The 18,629-nt window shown below is 46.5% G+C and overlaps 2 protein-coding genes across 3 annotated transcripts in view; one reads left to right on the forward strand and one right to left on the reverse strand.

Annotated features, from left to right (window-relative positions):
- Positions 1-5,986, reverse strand: part of MGAM (maltase-glucoamylase) — a 73,742-nt gene extending 67,756 nt beyond the window's left edge. Inside the window, exon 1 of one of the 2 annotated variants that reach the window (XM_064487284.1) lies at positions 5,848-5,986. The gene's annotated coding sequence lies outside the window, so the exon portion shown is untranslated. Of the gene's footprint in view, positions 1-3,463; positions 3,536-5,847 lie in introns of those variants that run through there. The other variant, XM_010989860.3, reaches the window with a different exon arrangement.
- Positions 5,987-16,688: 10,702 nt separating this feature from the next.
- Positions 16,689-17,883, forward strand: TAS2R38 (taste 2 receptor member 38). Its single transcript, XM_010989866.3, has one exon. The coding sequence runs from the start codon at positions 16,689-16,691 to the stop codon at positions 17,694-17,696; it is 1,008 nt and encodes a 335-aa protein (XP_010988168.2). The 3' UTR covers positions 17,697-17,883.
- Positions 17,884-18,629: the final 746 nt, after the last annotated feature.

Consider the following 18,629-nt stretch of genomic DNA (forward strand, 5'->3'; position numbering starts at 1 on the left):
TGGCAACCTGTCATCAATCTTCGGATATTTTGTTTCATATGAGAAACATAAACTGTGCGATTTTCATAATACTGGTAATAACTGAGTAACGTGCCAAGAGGTTTACGTAATCTGTTGCCTGCGATTCTCAGAACCCGAAGCGAGTTGCCACTTCCATCTGCACTTTGAAGAAGTTAAGATTCAGCAAGGTCAGATAACCTACCTGATGTCACAAAGCTGATAAGGAGACGGGCTACAATTTGAACACCTGCCCTGTGGACCCCACAGCCAGAACTTTGAACCACTGCATTCTAGGCCACAATGCCCACGGTGTACTCCACTCAGGCCTTCTGTGAGGCTGTGCTTTTATCAAACAGCATCTGGGTCATTGCCAAGTACTTAGGACGTGCGTGCCACTGGGTGAAGCACTCACATGCCTTATTTCATTTCATCCTCACAGCCACCCCATAAGCTGGGACCTTTATACAAATGAGCCTCAGAGCCTAACTGAGCCTCAGAGAGGCCAAATAATGAATTTGCATGAAAAACTGTCTCTTTCAAGGCAAGAACCACCCTGGACTATGGCACTAGCTACAAATGTCATACCATTGTCATTGTGTTGACACTTTTTTTCCCCCAGAGGCTTGCTAACCCTTCACTTTTACAGGCCTCTCCCAGGTCCTGGGGAGTACCCAACAGTGCCTTTATGGGGTTTTGTGAAATTTGCAAGTAAAATACTTTAACTACAATTGAGAAAGACTTTTGTCACCTTCTCACTGCAACTTCTGCTCTGCCACAGTCTCTCTTGTCAGATAGTGTTGGAAAGGCCACGAGCATTTTGGGGAATCTACCCAAGGCACTGGTTCTCAGTGGTGAGACAGGAGGGAGTTATTTTGCTCTTCAGGGGACATTTGGAAATGTCTGGAGGCCTTTTTGGTTGTCACCAATGGGCACGTATTATTGGCATCTAGGGAATAAAGGCCAGACCCCAGGACCAGGCAGTCTGAATCCAAAGCCAATTTCCACATGTGATGCAAATGCAGAAAATGTATACACTCATGATGATAAAGGTTTCTAAATTAACAGCAGACAGGACATATGGGAGATGCCTGTAGAAGACAACCAGGGGGTTAGGAGGCTTATGGAAAGAAAACCTAACAACCCTGCAACATTTCAGTCTCCACAGCACCTGGGGGATTTTAAAGCAGTTTTGTAAGCTTCTATAGTAGTCAGTTCACTTTAAGTTTACAGCCCACAGGACGGTTCTAACTTCCCTGTGACAGCCAAGAGAAGGAGCTGGCATTGCACCTTATTTTGCACGCTTATCACTCCTCTGTCTTCGGAGGATCAGGAGAGCTGACTGCGGTTTATTACTCACTCATCAATTATTGATTAAACTCCTACAATGTACCAGGCACTCCTCTAGGAGCTGGTTATGCAACAACAAATAAAAAGGTAAAAATTCTTGCCCTCATGGGACTTACATTCCTGTGGGTAGAAGAAAAAGAGAAATAAATGTACATACAGTAAGATAGACTTTGATAAGTGCTGTGGAGAAAAATAAGGTTTGGGCAGGAGGGAAGATGAGGATCGTGAGGGTGGGGGTTGGCGATTACAATTAGGCTGAGCAGGGAAAATCCCACTGAAAAACTGCAAATTATTTCTGTACATTCATCATGCAGACTCCCACAGTAACTTTTTCCTCTTGAATGAAAATGGTTATCAAAATAATAGCCAAAGCTCATATTCCTGGCACTGTTATAATTATTAGGCAAAGTAGACAGGTGGAGCCCAAATTACTGAAATGACTATCTAGATGTATTTGGAAAAACTAGATAGTCAACTTTCATTTTTTCTGAATTATAGCCAGTTTCTGATTTGCATATGGCGATCTAAGCCTTTCTTTTAAAAATCTTTTGATAACACAAGGCAAGAGCTCTGGTGGAAAAGAGAGGGTTAGTTTTACAGAGACTGAAAATAACTTATAAGGAGGACTCAGCAAGTCATGGCCATTCCTCAAAACTTCTGGGCAAAATTTACTGGCTTGGTACCTTGTCACCTAGATATTTAGAGAATGGGAAGGGAAAAAAGTAGCTAACAGCCTTTCCTCCCCCAAGTCTGGTCACATCCAAAGTGCAAAAATCTAAAAGCCAGCTCGATCCTACTCAGCTGTGTGATCTTGGGAAAACTGCTTAACCTCTCTGGGCCTCATGTTCCCACCTGAACCACAGAGGGAACATCTGTAGAAGACGGCGATGATCTACTATGACCCCAGCACCCGGGGGTGCAAAGGCTTGTCTTCTCCATCACATTCCACAGATTTGGAAAAGTTTAAATGGAATATTTCTCCTCTTGGGTCCATCTAGTCCTTATTGTTCCAGGCACATGCAGCAGTTTGTAAAGCAACTTTATTAGCCCACCGAAATCATTTGTGAGGGATGCCCGATATAAAAATTATTGGCTCCTGTGGAAGCCTGATGAGACACCGAAGAGCCGTCTTAAGTTGGGGGTACAGGAAAGAAGGCCCTCCAGGTCAGCTGGCCCCACCCAGCACAGCAAACCAAAGACCCCTCCCTCTCCCTCTTTCCTGCCCACCACACCCCACACCCTGCTCCACACCATGAGTCAGAGCAACGTGCAGCTTGGAGATTGGGAGGTCCTTCCAGCGCATGAAAGTCACCATGCAGACCCTCTATCAGGAACCCGCGGGTAGCCCTTTCTAGTGAGACCCGTGGGATTGACCTTGGTCTCCCCCTGTTTCTCCGACAGTAACTCTTCCCTCCCACCTCAGTGGCTCGGCAGAAAAGAAATGCCCACGTGCGTCTAGCTAGACTCTTAACAACCAATGAGGACCTGACCTTTCTTACTTTGTTATTGCTGGCCCATCTCTGGAACCAGCCACAATCCAACAGCTTCCCATTCCCCACTGCACACCAAGACGTGTACACACCCTAATACTTCACTCACTCGCACAAACACACGTTTAGACTCTTCTCCATGATAATTCTTTATTTGATTCAAAATGCACCAAACTCACAGGGGTAGTAACAGATTTCTCAATTTCCAGGCTCAGATGGATTCTCTAAACACCACTTCTCCATCACCACGCCACATCCTTTTAGAAGGAATGTCCCCAAAATGCCCTCATCTAATTCCCAAATTCTAACTCCTTCTCGTCACTTACCCACCTCATCTAGAAAATCAGAAATAATTACTACCAATTACTTTACCCCAAACATTAAATCATTCAATATACCTCACACAGACACACACAAACACACAGGTTTAGCTACAATAGGGCTGGGAGACCCAGCCCAGGGCCAGAGGAACACACAGGATGGAATCGATTTGTATTCAGTGTGTGTGTTTGTATAAGATAGTGGTTTGATGTTGATGCCGATTTTTGTCTTTTTTAACAAATTAATAGAGGCATTTGACTGCAGGAGATCACACACGAGACTCTGTAGCCAGTTTAAAAACATACCTCATTACCTCCCGCTGCTCCCTCTCCGAAGGGTGAGCTGACAGTCAGAACAGAAGAGCACAGTGCACAGAAAGCAGCCAAGGCCCTGGTAACCAGTTACTGTGTGGATGTTAATGGATTTCAAATGCAAATGACCGCCCAGTTTTTCTCAGGATCAGATTTGCTAGTTAATTAGTAATCAAAGGCTTCCTCAGAGGAGAACATCCCTAAGACCTCGGAGCAAGAAGTGACCGCCCGGACCCCTCGGACACCAAGAGCTCACGCAGCAGTGAGGACGCTCGGGGTGCCTGGTGAAAGAACAGGGGCTGACTCAAAGCGCAGGCGATGAAGAGCAAAAAATGAACGGCCCCGGTACCCCAGAAGAGCCCCTTCTCTCCCAGTGTCCCCTAATCTCATCTGCGGATCTGTGTTTGATAGAAATAGATCTGAAAATGTTTTCAAGATAGCTTTCTTCTTTTCTTGCCTCTCGAAGAGGCATCTTTCAGCTTTTTTGCAGTACAGAGACCCTCTGGCAGTCTGGTGCCCCCTATGGGCCTGTCTTAGAATTTCGCTTTTAAACACATGAGATAAAATATATAAGGATACAAAAGAAACCAATTCCATCGAATTAGAATGACCAGAAATGGTTTTAATTGCAGTGCCGTAACCCCTCTTTAATGACATATTAACTAACAGTTCTAACAGCAGGTCTAACAAGCTACTGCAGTTTCAAAACAATGTAAACAGTATTTTGAGATTATCTTCAGCATGTGATACCAAAGTAAACGTGACCTCTCTTGGAAACAAAGTCTCAGGTACTGCAAACGCTACTGTGATTTGTGGTCTAACTTTATATGTAAAAGACATGCTACATTTCATTTAGGTTTCAGCAAAGAAAAAAATAAATATTTTCCCTTTTCAAGTTCACCTGCTCTCTGAATTACACGCACGTACCCCAGGTTAAGAATCCTGCCCTATCGCAAGGCAGACCCTCCCTCCAAGTAGGGCAGTGTCCTCGCCTGTGTGTCACTCCAAGTGATCCTGGGGACCCGGGGACCCACGGACCCACTGTTGCCTGTCCTGAGGAAATAAATACCAGAGAAGTGTTTAGAAGCTTCGATCGCCACTGGTCAGAGTAATTTATTTCTGTTGACCCTAATGATTGAAAATGGAGCTGGTGTTTTTACGTATGGTTTTAAATTCTATTTTTCTAGTAATTTATTTTTATTTTAAATTTACAAAAGTCTCTGTGACATAACGGAAATTTTTTAGAAACCACTTTTTTTTTTTTTTTTTTTTACCACAGAGAGTTTTTAACGCTCTGCTCAACTACTGTTATTCCTGGTCATTTGCTTTGATGGACCAAGGAAAATTCAGGAAAAATTTAGGCCAAGGGACTTAAATTTATAAACTATCACCTGGAAAAACAGAACAAAAGTCATCATCTATTATCATTATTTCATTGTGGACACAGACCATTAAAATGGAATGAATTTGTCTTTTTGAAAAGCTCACTCCCCTGTCCTTACTTGTCTCTTTTCATTGACCACCAGAAATGTCGGGAGCGATAAACCTGCAGGCCAGACGCGGGGAACCACGTGTCTGCCACGCTTCTTTGGCATCGCGAAGACAAAGAATTTAGAGCCACAAGAGGAGGGAAAGGAAGACTGACGTGTGCGGAGGCCTGCTGGGCACCAAGGCCTTTTGCCCACGTGACCTCATCGATATTCACAAGGGCTCAACCCAGCAGCAAGGGCGGAACTGCCACCCAAATGTCCCCTCTGCATCAGCGCCCCTGCAGACTGCCAGGATTACCCAGAAGGCACTTTTAAGACGACCACATACACCCTTCATGTTACAGATAAGGGAGCTGGGACCCGGGAGTCCTGTGAGGTTCACATGAGTATAGTGACTCAAAGGTCCAGATCTGAAGTTGGGCTGATCTGAATCCGCAGCCCTGGTCTGCTTACCGGCTGGGGAAGTACAGCCAAGTAAGCTTCAGTTCCCTTCACTCAGATGAGGATCCAAATGGTACCCATGCAATCAAATTATAAAGAGTCAGCCCTGTAACACGAGGACTTGGCGTCATGTAATAAATATTCAGTAAGTGTCAGGTGCGATTATGATCAGGATGCATCTGTCACAGCCATGACTGGAGCCCAGACCCTGGACTCCCATCCCAGGGCGCCTTCAACTCTGCCAACATCTCCTTCTCACCTCAGTCAAGATTCTGAATGCAGTAGGTCCACACTCGCTTTTGCATTAACTTTAACCTTCTCTCTTCCTCCCTCTCTCCTCTCTCCCCCTGTCCTCTCCTCCCTGACACACACATGACATCTACACCCGTCCTGGTCATAAATCACCTCTCACAGTCCCCACAGCCTTCAAAATTGTATACATTGTACCTCTTTGTCTTTATTGCAACCAAGCTAGTTTGCCTTCTTTTGTTCCAAAAAGAAGCTCTTCACATCAGAGGCTGTCTGGGAAGGGCGGAGCTGCTTCGAGTAGGAGTAGTTTCTCTCTGCCCAGAACACTCAGAGGAAGGTTAGAATAAAAGCCACTTGGACTGAACTTACAGCATTTCCTTCTCTTGTGAAACATCTATTATTCAGCAGTTCTATGCAGCCTTTCATCCCTTCCTTTCACCACACACACTCCCCCCTCCCCAGATGGGAACACATGCAGACGCAGGTGTGAGTCCAAGGAGAGGGTTGTTAGGAATAACACATCACCTAGTGTTCACGTGGTAATAATAAAACTTGATATTTGTATAACGCCTTGCAGTTCTCAGAGCACTTTAATCTGTATTATCTCCTTGATCACAACAAAGAGATAAGGCAGGTATTTTTAATCCCCATGTATAGTGAGGAAACAGAAACTAACAAAAATGTCTTGCTAAAGGTCACTCCAAGAGTGGCAGAGGCGGACATGTGCTGATTTAGTCTCAATCCAGTAATCCAATGTTCACTGAGTCTGAAGTCAGTAAATCCAGAAATCTCAGATTAAATATTTGTTCATTCACTTCACAAATTCAAATTTGCTCTCCACTACATACCCCGAAGTGGGATACCTCAGATCCTGTCAGTTATTGAATTCTACCATCCTCCCTTCACAGATGGCTACTTCTCCTTAGATCCAAATCTTGTCCTAGAAATTCCCATCCTTTCCTCCATGACTCCCCTTCCCCATGTCCAGGGAACACCTGCCACTCCTGGAAGGGAGCCCGACATAGCCCCAACTCAGTGGTCACAGCTGCCTGGACCAGCACTGGACAGCTGACCCAACCTGGCCCAACTGGATTCTCTCCCCCAGAAATTAGGATTTGAGACGCAGAGTCTGAATCGTATTGCATTGGGCACTAAGCCTGTATAATCATGTCACATTACTGAGAGGAGAAATTAAAGTTTTACTGAAAATACCTGTTTGCCCCAGAGAACAGAATAGACACATAGAAAGTAGCAGAAGTAAGAGATTATTCAAAGCCAAAGAAGAAAAAGTAAAGAGGCTAGTTAGCTTCCTATTTCTATGTAGACAAATGCACAACAGAATTTCATGTAATTCTCCTGTTTCTTCACCAGAATACTTCTGCTATTACTACCACCACCACTTCTACTATTAACCCACCACCACCACCTTCACCATCACCACCACCACCACCATCACCACCACCACCACCATCACCACCATCACCACCACCACCATCACCACCACCTTCACCACCATCACCATCACCACCTCCATTACCATCACCATCACCACCACCATCATCATCCTCTCTTGCAGCCAGGTTCTGTGAGTTTCCATAATCTCTGCCAGCCCTGCTATGACAGCTTCTCATTGTCTCTCTCTGTCCAGGATAAATATCTTCACCAAAAATCTCTAACCACTCCAGTCCCACCTACAGGCAACATGATACCCTCTGTCTTCAGTATTTTGCTGGTTTCTACACCCACTTGGGATTGTAGGACCTCCAAGTCCCCACCAAGTCTCTGAATTATTTGGCCTCCCCACAGAATCATACTTTTTAGATCAGGATACATGTAATCAGGGGAATGTGGTGAAATACTGAGAGGTACATAACACATCTTTTTGAAAATTCGATTTTAGTCAAAGATCCTTGGAGAACAGGCATATTTTGAATTATAAAAAAAGTGGCACTATAAAGTAACAGCAGACATGATTTTTTTTTTTAAACATAAAACAGTAAATTTTACAGAAATTTTCCTCTGTGATGAGCCCCTGGTAAGTCCGCACCCCAGGGCCCCACTCCAGGGGAAAACGTGAGAATTCCACAGGAAATGTCCTCCGGGTGCCGACAGTGTCTCACAGCCAGGCACAGCTCTGCCCATCGCTGCCACCCTCTTCTCAGCTCAGCCTCTCTCCCCCTCACGCTCCCCACCCTGTTCCGCTCTCTGGGAATCACCGTGTCCGCACCCTCTCCCCTGTCTCCCTCCACTAGACAGTGAACCCTCAAGTGTCACCGTGGCTCAATGTTCTCTTTTTCACATTAGGGAGAAACAGAACAGGACTGGTTATCATCCAATGTCTTACAGATCTATCAGCTCTTACAACCTCCTCTTCCATGGATTGTATTAGCGGACAAAATGAAGCTAAGAGAGGCCCAGAGCACCTTCTAATGAAATCCCTCCCCGCAGGTCCCTGCCAGGAAGAGTGATCTGTGTATGTCCTGAATCACAAGATTATCCCATGCCGGCACCAAAGCTGACTGGGTGGGCATTGGGCACCTCACTCAAAGACAGCAGATCCCTAAATAACTGGCGTCTCCAGCCACAGCCGGCTGTGTGATCACTAGGCAACTTGGGTTCTGAATGAGCACACAGAGAACTGGTAGCCGGATCAGCTAGCAGCAAGAGCAAAATTTAAAGACACAGAAGCAGAAATAAGAGCTGTGAGACCATCTTCGACCTCATCTCCTTATTGCATCACCTCTCTGCCCTCCTCCTTTTGACAATTCTGATTGGACAAAATACACTTTACATGCAGGAAGCAGAGACATTCTTCCTTCCGTTTCCTCTCTTGCACTTCCTGTTTTCTGCCTCTTCGAGACGATCAAACCTAGACAGAGAGCAGGCTGCCCTTCTCTCATTCCACTTCCCAGCTGCACGTGCTCAGATGGGCAAACAGATTCAGGCCCTTCCTGCAGGCAAGTTACCAGTCACTGCATTCAGCTTCCAGTCACAGCACCCAAGCATCGTGACTTAAAGACAGAAAGAGGTTACCTTTCTCACATAACGAGAAGCCTGGAGCAGAGTAGTTGCTGGTGTCATTTCAAGAACTCAGAACCTTCATGGTGAGGACTGTGAGATGCTCCTGGCTTTTCCCTTGTGGCTGGAGCTCCAACAGTAACACCCAAGTTCAAGCACAGAAGGAAGAAATGGCGGCCAGGGCTTTCTAAGAAATCCCACCCAATGTCATCTTCTTGTGTATCACCAGCCACTCTTATTTAAAAGAAAGATAGGAAATGCAGTTTATTTTTAGTTAATATTGGCATACCCAATAACACAGGAGTCCTACCAGCAATAAAAAGGAGAGAAGTGATAGGCTATTAGCAATAACCACCACGAACAGAACAGCAGGCTGAATGTGTGGACTCTGCCGAGGTCTACCATGTGCTGCAAACCAACCTGTCCCAGAGCCCTGCCTTGGGAGCCTTGAGATGCTGGTCTAGCTCTTAATAAAGTAACACACACCCTACACCCCATTTCCCTGCTGTTCCTCTCATGTAATAGGAGTGATTGGCAGAGCTGGATTTGGGAATTACTGGGGCTCTTGGCTACATGCCATCTAAAAGCATCAGCATCCTAACTCCTGGGTAATTTCGTTACCTTAGCTGAGATATTTAACCCTCCTGGAACTCCACACTGTCATCAGTAAAATGGAAGTATCACTACACTCTTCACAGGGCAACTGTCAGATTAAAGGAGATTCATTCTACCATAACGTAATAATCGGAGTCTAAAATTTCAATTCTGTAGCAGACAGGGCCACATCTTTGTAAGATTAAATAAAAGGCTGATGTGAGCCTGCACGGTGGGCAGTTCAGGGAGTCCAAACCTCACAGTGATCAGTAATCTGCCGCCACCTGGTGGCAGCTGTTGAATAATGCTAGCATCCCAAGCCGGTTTGAACTTTTGGGAAAATGGCAGTAATTACAGGACCCTCCAGGTTAGGATAATCTGAGGAGATTGGATACACAAGACTCATCCTCAGGCTCCATGCTTCCTGAGAGCCAATGACCTGTTCTCCACAGCCCTCTATATCTACCTACCCGCAGGATAAGAACTGAAGCCAGTCCCCAGGTCAGAATGGGGCAGGTGGAGGATGAGAAAAAGCCAATCGCAGATCAGTTTGTACTATAATTCACACAGAGGTGAAACAACTGTCTTGGCCAGAAGCCCAGCCCCTCCAGCCTCACCTCCTGCCACAGCGCAGCCTCTCACCCACCAGAATGCAGGGCCCCTTCCTGCCCCAGCACCTTCCTGGGGGCCAAGTCCTATCTCGAGAGCTCTCCCTTACCAAGGGGCTTACTTCAAACAACACCATCCCAGTTGCCCGTTTCCTGTCAGCTGCCTGTGCCATTGACATTAAAGGGTTCCTTTCAAGTAACTCTGTTGTCTCAAGTCGGTTACTGTGTTTTCCCCTCTAAATTGTCTCTTTCCCCAAGGAATATGCTCTTTCACATAAAAACTGCCATTTCTCCCAGGCCAGGCTGGCTTGTCTTACCTTCTCAAGGCCTCATGGGACTTCCCTGCCCTCTCTCCACCTGCACCCTTCTGCTTTGCCTCTCTAGGTAGGTGAGGGAGGGGAAGGTTGCACCCAGGGCAGGGACTGAGGAATCTCAGCTCAGTGATGTTCAAACAGGAAGCTCACTTTGTTCTCAAAAATGTACATACTTTTTTTTTTCTTAAGGGGGGGTAGGTAACTTTAGATTTATTTATTTGTTTATTTTTTTAAACAGAGGTCTTGGGGATTGAACCCAGGACTTCGTGCATGCTAGGCGTGTACTCTGCCACTGAGCTATACCCTCCCCCCCAAAATATACACGCTTTCTCACAGTAGCCAAGATATGGAAGCAACCTAAGTGCCCATCAATATATGAATAGACAAAAAAAAATGTTTAGATATATTCATACATATGTAATGAAATACTACTCAGCCATAAAGTGAAATTTTTCCATTTACAACAACATGGATGGACCTGGAGGGTATTATGCTTGGTGAAATAAGTCAGAGAAAGACAAATACTGTATGTTCTCACTTATATGTAGAATCTCAAAAATAAGACAAATGAATGAACATAACAAAACAGAAACAGACTCACAGATACAGAGAACAAACTAGTGGTTACCAGAAGGGAAAGGGGCTGGGGGAGGGGCAAGATAGGGGTATTGGATTAAGAGCTACAAACTACTAGGTATAAAATAAGATACAAGGATGTAAAGTACAGCACAGGGAATACAGCCAATGTTTCATAATTTTATATAGAGTATAAACTATAAAAATATCAAATCATTATGTTGTACACTTGAAACTAATATTATAAGCTGATTATACTTCAGTTTCAAAAAATAAAAAGTACATACTTTCTTGACCATGAACCCAATCTACCCACAGCAAATTTGACCCCTTACCAGTTTCAAAATTAAACCAATTCAGTGCTTTCTGTAACCGAATCAAGTTATTAAAGTTTCTGCCACCCTCTTGTTTATGATCTTAATTTCAGAGCTTTCTTACCCAACGGCCAGTGCCGCCCGTTGTCAATACTTGGTTTCCTCTCCCACCGCAGGCAGGAAGGGACAGGGAGGTAGGAGTCGATGTAAGTAAACATCGCCTGGTTGTCCATCTATAATCACCTCTCTGCTGGCCTTGATGCTAGTGCTGGTGGCAGTGGCCGCAGCCTGTGAGGGCAGAGGATGTACCTCCTGTCTGTCTGCTTGAGCCCAACGCTGGTGACCTTGGTTCATGAAGCAGTTTCATGGGATGCGGTACTCAGGGTTTTCTTTGGTAGTGCTTGATTCTATGCTAACCTCATCTCAAAGGACAGCCACCTCTTCCTGAGGTCACTGCAGCTTCTTTCAATGTCCACCCACAGGGCACATCCCACCTCCTTTTCCAGCCTGGAAGAGCAGCCCGCAAACCAGCCCAGCACCCCTACTGACCTCCAGGATCATCTCACTGTGTCCCAGGACAGTGCATCTGCTTCAGCCCCTAACTCCCAGGGGACCGAGGTACTGTCAGACAGACAGATAAGTGGGGGCTCTGGGCAGACAGGTGCAGGAGAAGGATGGTCTGGAAGATGGCGTTGTGCCCGCCTCCAGCATAAAGGGACTTCTACTTCCTCTAAATGAGCGCCAGTGAGAAGCGGTTAGAACCCGACAGCCACGACTGCGCAGTAGCAGAAAGGACTTAAGCAGACACGGCCAGTGTTCATTGTATTCTAATTACTATTGCGGTTTAGCACCCCGCCCGCCACCCATGGGTTTCTCTGTGTGCATCATGGGTAATGACATGCGCAAAGGGGCCGAACATGACTCAGCACCCCAGGGACACGAGCCGTCAATCAATCAGGAGACCACCTCTAAGCGAGGGTCTAAGAGAAGGGGAGATTAAAAGCCGCCGCGTTCCCTCACTTGGATCAGCCCGCCTTCCCCTCTTGGGGGTGTACTTTACCTTTTTTAAAGTAGATCTTTTAAAATATTTCGCTACACGGTGCACCATCTCCCCACTGTCAACTTATCCTTCGGGTATGACAAGAATCAGGGTTTTTATCTTTTGGGGTAACAGTACCAGTCTCCCTGTCCTGACCCTCTAACCTCTCAGTGGTGTGATGGTTTTCTCCTGCGAGCTGGCGCAAGGCCCTTCAGCCAGCCTCCTGCCTTCAGAACCTGCCCCTCTGTGCGAACATAACCTTCAGATTTCAGTTCTCAGTGCAGCACTGCCCGCTCCTCCGGAGGCTGAGGGGGGATAGCCATGCCGTTCCCTCCTAACTCTTAGGCTTCCTGAATCCTCTGCAAAAAAAACAAACAAAAACCAACTCTTCTCTCCCAAGACTCCCAAATTTGTGTGTCTTTGTGTCCGTGTGTGTATGCTTGTGTGTCCGTGTGTGTGTCTGTGTGTCTGTGTATGGGGGCATCATGGTTTTCTGACAGTAAAGACAGTTCATTTCGTCAGCCTCTGTAGGGGGTTGAGATGTCTCCTCTGTATCTCTGCCTATGAGGATTTTGTAACCTTTTTACATCAGTGTCTTGTCACTAATGTGATCCTTATGGCATTTTCTTAACGAGGTAGTGAGAGGACTGAGGTATAGGAAAATATTTCATCATGTTTTCTATCTATTTATCTATGTACCCATTTACCTATCATGATTATACAGTCTCATATCTCTAATCATTTTGTACATTATGATCCCAAAATACTACTTATACCAAGGCTTATCATTTTAAACAAACTGCAGATTATCCAAATATAAGTCTTCTGATAATCATGTTCCCATACTTTTAAGATGGGTTGCAGCTAAATGTATCTAATGCACACTGATATTTGCTAACTTCTGTTAGATTAGATGGTTACTCATTTTGTCTTTAAATTTTAGGGTGACTATTACTTCCTGAGATGACTCCATCTGTTGTACAGTACATCGCTTCTTACTCATTCTTGAAGTCTCACCCTCAACACCACCTCCAGGAAGGCCTCTCTGGACAGCTCCCTTTTTCCAGCTTTCCTGAGATATAATTGATAAATAAAACTATAAGATGTTTAAAGTGTACATTCTGATGATTTCATATATGTATACATTATAAAAGGATGCCTCTCATCTATTTAACACATTCATTTCTCTTATATATACATATATTTATATATATGTGTGTGTGTGTGTGTATTTGGTGAGAACATTTTAAGTTTTACTCTCTAAGCGAATTTTATTTATCTAATGTAGTGTTACCAACTCTAGTCACTGTATTATACATCAGATCCTCAGACCCTATTCATCTTAGAGCTTTAAGTTCGTACCAACCTCCTCTCATTTCTCCCACCCCACCCCAACCATTGGCTATCTCTTTTTTACTCTCCATTTCTATGAGTTTGACTTTTCCCCCCCCATACACCACATACAGTATAAGTGATACCACACAGCATTTGTCTGTCTCTGTCGGGCTTATTTCACTTAGCATAACGGCCTCATGGTCCATCCATGTTGTCACAAACGGCAGGATTTCCTCCTTTCTCATGGCTGAATGAAGTCCACTGTATCCATTCATCCGTTGACGGACACGTGGTTTGTTGCCGTATCTTGGCTGCTGTGGATAATGCTGCCATGAGCATGGGAGCACGGATAGATCTTTGATATCTTTTTTCATTTGCTTTGGATATACACCCAGAAGAGGTGTTGCTGGATCTTATGGTATGTTCTCCAGCTGACATTTATTGATTGGAAGCACAACTCCAATCATGCTACATGTGTCAGTTCCGGTAACCCTCCCGTTCTGTGAAGGAGGTGTTACTTTGATCATCTCCCTTTCATATAAGATGGATAAAGAAGGTTCAACCCTTTGCTAAGGTCACACCAATAGGAGCCACAGAGCCAGCCTTACCCCAAAAGAGCCTGGTTCCAGAGCCCAGACTCCCCACAGAGCCCATCCTCTAGGGTGTCCCCCAGACCTGTGAGCACACACAGAGGGCGCAGATGGCCCAGAGTGATGTGGGACCCCATGATTGGGTTAACAAATTGTAACAGATCCCAGCCACTTATCGCCTTAAAGAAGATGTGCTTAGTAACTGCCTTGAGGTTTTAGCAATGACCCAGGCCCCCGGCTATAAACGCTGGGCGTGCCTGCCATTAGTCTTCTATCCCCAAAAGAGCCTTGGGCTGGAATGGTAAAAAGCTGCAGACTCAGAGGTGAGAAGGCTGGTTAGCCAATGATGGGTGAGATCCCCTGAGGGGGCAACCTAAGACAGGCACAGCCTGAGTCCAAGAAAATCTTGTCAAGCAGCTGATTCTCATACGTTCCACCCTGATAAGCTGAAAGGCTCAACACGATTATGATTCACCAAATAGGGTCTTCTGACCTTGAGCCAAACACCAACAATAAACAAAGCCTTTGTACTCATTGTGATCCCACCCTGTCCTTCCCTAAATTCCTGCTTCGACTGTACTCAACAAATATGTGAGATTTGAGAGGCTCGTGCAGTTGGCTACCGACTCCCTCTCGCTCTCTTGACTTTTCCCCAGAGTCTTCAGTAATTCATTCCGTCTCGGTGGGACTTCTGCTGGCCAGAACCCACAACTGGTGACGAACCCACAGAGTGAGGCCACAGAGTTAGAGAAAAAGCCAGCAAAGTCAGAGGCTGAGCAAAAGCACACGGACAGAGGTGGGCAAGCGCCACCCCTTCGAGGAAATGTCGTCACACCACAGGCAGCGGCCCAGCTGTACCCCGTCTCCTTCCCTTTCATCTCCATTCATTCCAAAAATAGAGTGAGTGAATGGAGGGCAATAATAAAAGACCTGGAAAAGTTAACGTGTTTGTAAGAGTGAAAAAGAAGCACCAGATCAGAGGGAATGTTCTGAAACAACACCCAGTCTCTGAATGATCAGTTCTCCCATCTCCACTGAGGAACTAGCCTGAGTCTTCACAGAGCTCGCACAAGTGGATGTGAAATCAGTCCTTACTCCATGAGAGATCAAGGAGAATCAGAGATGCTCATCTCCGGAAAGCCGGAGCTCACCCCAGATTTGGGAACGTTTCACAGGGGAGGAAGCTAGGCTTCAGAAATTAGAGCCAAGAACATTAGAATTGAATCCTAAAATGTTAAAAAAAAAAAAAAAAAAGCCCTATATATAATCCATGGGCATGTTACAAACTACTAAATGGTCCACTTGTGAAAAGTTAATTCATTCAAGAATATGTACTGAGTACCTGGATGTGCCTTCATGAAGCTTACATTTTTAGTGGGGGGTGGATACAAGCAATAAATAATTGAATATGGGCAGGAGGGTACAACAGGTTAGGTATGAGAGGGAGCACACAAGATGTGGGCAAGGGATGCCATTCAGAGGATGGTCAGGGATGGTCTCTCTGACAAGGTGACTGCTGAGAAGGGCAGTTTTGAGAAGAAAGTGAGACCCTGGAGCACGTGGGGGAAGCGTTCAGACAGTGGGGACTGCCGGCACAATGATCCTGAGGTGGGAGGGGGCCTGGCGAGTTTGCAGAGCAGGAAGGAGACCATGTGGTCAATTGGAGTGAAGTGAGGGAGGAGGTAAGTACCACAGAAGATACCTGAGAAAGGACAGAGGCGCTGACTATGTATGCAGGACCTCTGGGCCACTGTGAAAACATAGTTGATATGGTGAGGGAGGTGGGAGGCCCCAGAAAGGTCTGAACAGAGCAATGCCATGATCTTAGTTATATGTTCACAGGATCACTGTTGTTGCATTGTACAAAGTCGGGTACAGGAGTGGAGGTGGGAAGCAGAGAGAGCAGCTGAAAGGCTTCTGCAATCACCCAGGCCAGATATCCCCCTTCCCCTCCCTCCATAGCAAGAATCTGGCCTTACTCATGCTAACACTCCTCTTGCCAAGCATGATACCAGCGTGATAATGACGGTGGGAAGGAATCTTTGCTGATGGCAGTTGTACCACTCATACGCCAGTACCAGCGGAGGAAGCATGCACTTGTCCATATAAAAAAAAATAGTCTATGGTAAGAGGCCTGCCTCAGGCGTGAGTGAAGGCAGGCAAACGGAAAGAGGCACCATTTCAAACCTTAGTTCACTGCAAAGATACACTTTGCCTGCTGCCAGTTTCCTTAAAACCCATAAGCAAATCCTACTCTCCCCTCCATCCGTGTAGGTCCAGATGGGCATGCAAAACTGGGCTTGGGAAATTGAGACCCTGTCTTGTTTGCATCCCCGATGCCATGCCATGGCCCTCTGGGGAGGCTGTGGGACAGAAATAGATGGGTTTATTAAAAGCTTCTGCATCACCCAAGAGATAGAACCATCATTCTTCTGCTCTTTCCATGAGCCTTGTGTGCATCTAAGAGATACTCTCAAGCAACAACATCCCTCTAAGTTTGCTGTCAGAACTTTGTATGCACTCACTTTGGGATAGATCCAGAGCAAGAGCCGTCTGCCTCGTGAAGGAGAGGCCTTGGCTCAGAACTTACCCTTACCCTTCTCTGCTGCGTGGCGTGTGAGTCTTGAATCAGCCAAGTAAGAAGAGACACCATGTTGACCCCGGCTTCCATCGTGACTGTGTCCTACAAAGTCAAGAATGCTTTTCTGTTCCTTTCAGTCCTGGAGTTTGCAGTAGGGATCCTGGTCAATGCCTTCATCTTCTTGGTGAATTTTTGGGACGTGGTGAGGAGGCAGCCACTGAGCAGCTGTGATCTCATCCTTCTGAGCCTCAGCCTCACCCGGCTGCTCCTGCATGGGCTGCTGTTTCTGGACGCCGTTCAGCTGGCCTGTTTCCAGCGGATGAAAGACCCGCTGAGCGTCAGCTACCAAACCATCATCCTGCTCTGGATGATCGTGAACCAGGCTGGCCTCTGGCTCACCACCTGCCTTAGCCTCCTCTACTGCACCAAGATCGCCCGTTTCTCTCCCGCCTTCCCGCTCTGCTTGGCGAGCTGGGTCCCCAGGAAGATGCCCCAGATGCTCCTGGGCGCCATTACCTTCACCTGCGTCTGCGCCGCTCTCTGTCTGGGGGACTTTTTCAGGAGATCTCACTTCTCAGTCACAGTTATGTCTTTCGTAAATAACAGTACAGAGTTCGATCCGCAAATTGCAAAACTTAGTTTCTTCCATTCCTTCATCTTCTGCAGTGTGGGGTCCATCCCTTCTTTCCTAATTTTTCTGGTTTCTTCTGGGGTGCTGATTGTCTCCCTGGGAAGGCACATGAGGACGATGAGGGAACAAACCGAAGACTCTCGGGACCTCAGCCTGGAGGCCCATATCAAAGCTCTCCGATCTCTCATCTCCTTCCTCTGCCTGTATCTGCTGTCACTCTGCGCCGCCCACCTCTCCGTGCCGTTGCTGATGCTGTGGCACAGCAAGGTTGGGGTGATGGTCTGCGTAGGCATCCTGGCAGCCTGCCCCTCGGGACATGCCGTCATCCTGATCTCAAGCAACACCAAGCTGAGGAGAGCCCTGGAGAGCATTGCGCTGTGGGCTCAGAGCAGCCGAAAGGTCAGGGCGGGCCACGGGGCTGCTCGCGGGATGCAGACTCTGTGCTGAGAGCGGATATGGCACAGGGGCTTCTTGAACACGCCTCTGATTGTTCATAAAGGTTTAGAAACCTCTTCCAATCTCTTCTGTAAAACTGAGAGTCTCTCCACTTTACATCAGTGGCCTCACTCATCATAGAATAAGGTAATTAAAGTTCTATACGGGTCTCAGCAAGCAGCAAGGCATCCTGCCTAGGTCCGTCTTGACAAATGAGCAAAGTAGAGGGGTGAAGCTCCCAGGGTGGGAGCTTGGTACACCATAGCTTATTAGTGATGGTGTGAGCCAAACCCTGAGAAACCACCTCCTATGAAAGAATCTCTAGATCCCACAATAGCACGGTTGACTCTTCCCACGACTGCTATTTCTTCCAACAGGGGCCAGCATAATATTTGAACACAGTCACTATGATGGCAGTTATATAACCCTCCTCAAACGTCACAGTTCTCATGGAAACATAAGATCCGAAAGACAAACTTGGAAGAACAATGATGATGTCATTGCTTCAGCCCCAAGGGGTACAACATTAAACTCCTAGAGGAACTGGAGGATGGCGGACTTTGTCTGAAAACACATGGATTTGGACTTGTACCTTCAACTTGCTCTGCAGAGGGAGAAAAAGAGAGGCGGCCCTTTGCTCAGGGGGCCGTGGATGCCAGAGCCGACGTGTGCCTCTGGCTCTCCTGCGTCCGCTCTTGACCACAGCACTCTGCCTCGCACTGGGCATTGGTCAGTCTAGTTGGAGAACCTGCCAAAATAGCTTCGCTAAAAGATATGTTTGTAGAGACCAGAATTCTCTGTCTGCCTGCGCAGGAACCTGGCCGGGAAGGCTTTCCTCAAATCGGATCATAAAAGGCTCAGAAAAAGATGTCCTAGGCAGAGATCTGACTGCGCTTCAGAGGCATCCCAGCACCGCAGCGGCCCCTGGTCCTGCCAGCTGTGGGT

This window comes from Camelus dromedarius, chromosome 7, assembly GCF_036321535.1.
Source record: "Camelus dromedarius isolate mCamDro1 chromosome 7, mCamDro1.pat, whole genome shotgun sequence".
Classification (NCBI taxonomy): Eukaryota; Metazoa; Chordata; class Mammalia; order Artiodactyla; family Camelidae; genus Camelus; species Camelus dromedarius.

What these genes read in the sequence shown, in the direction of transcription:
- TAS2R38 (XM_010989866.3), top strand. Translation starts at nt 16,689, where the DNA reads ATGTTGACCCCGGCTTCCATCGTGACTGTGTCCTACAAAGTCAAGAAT.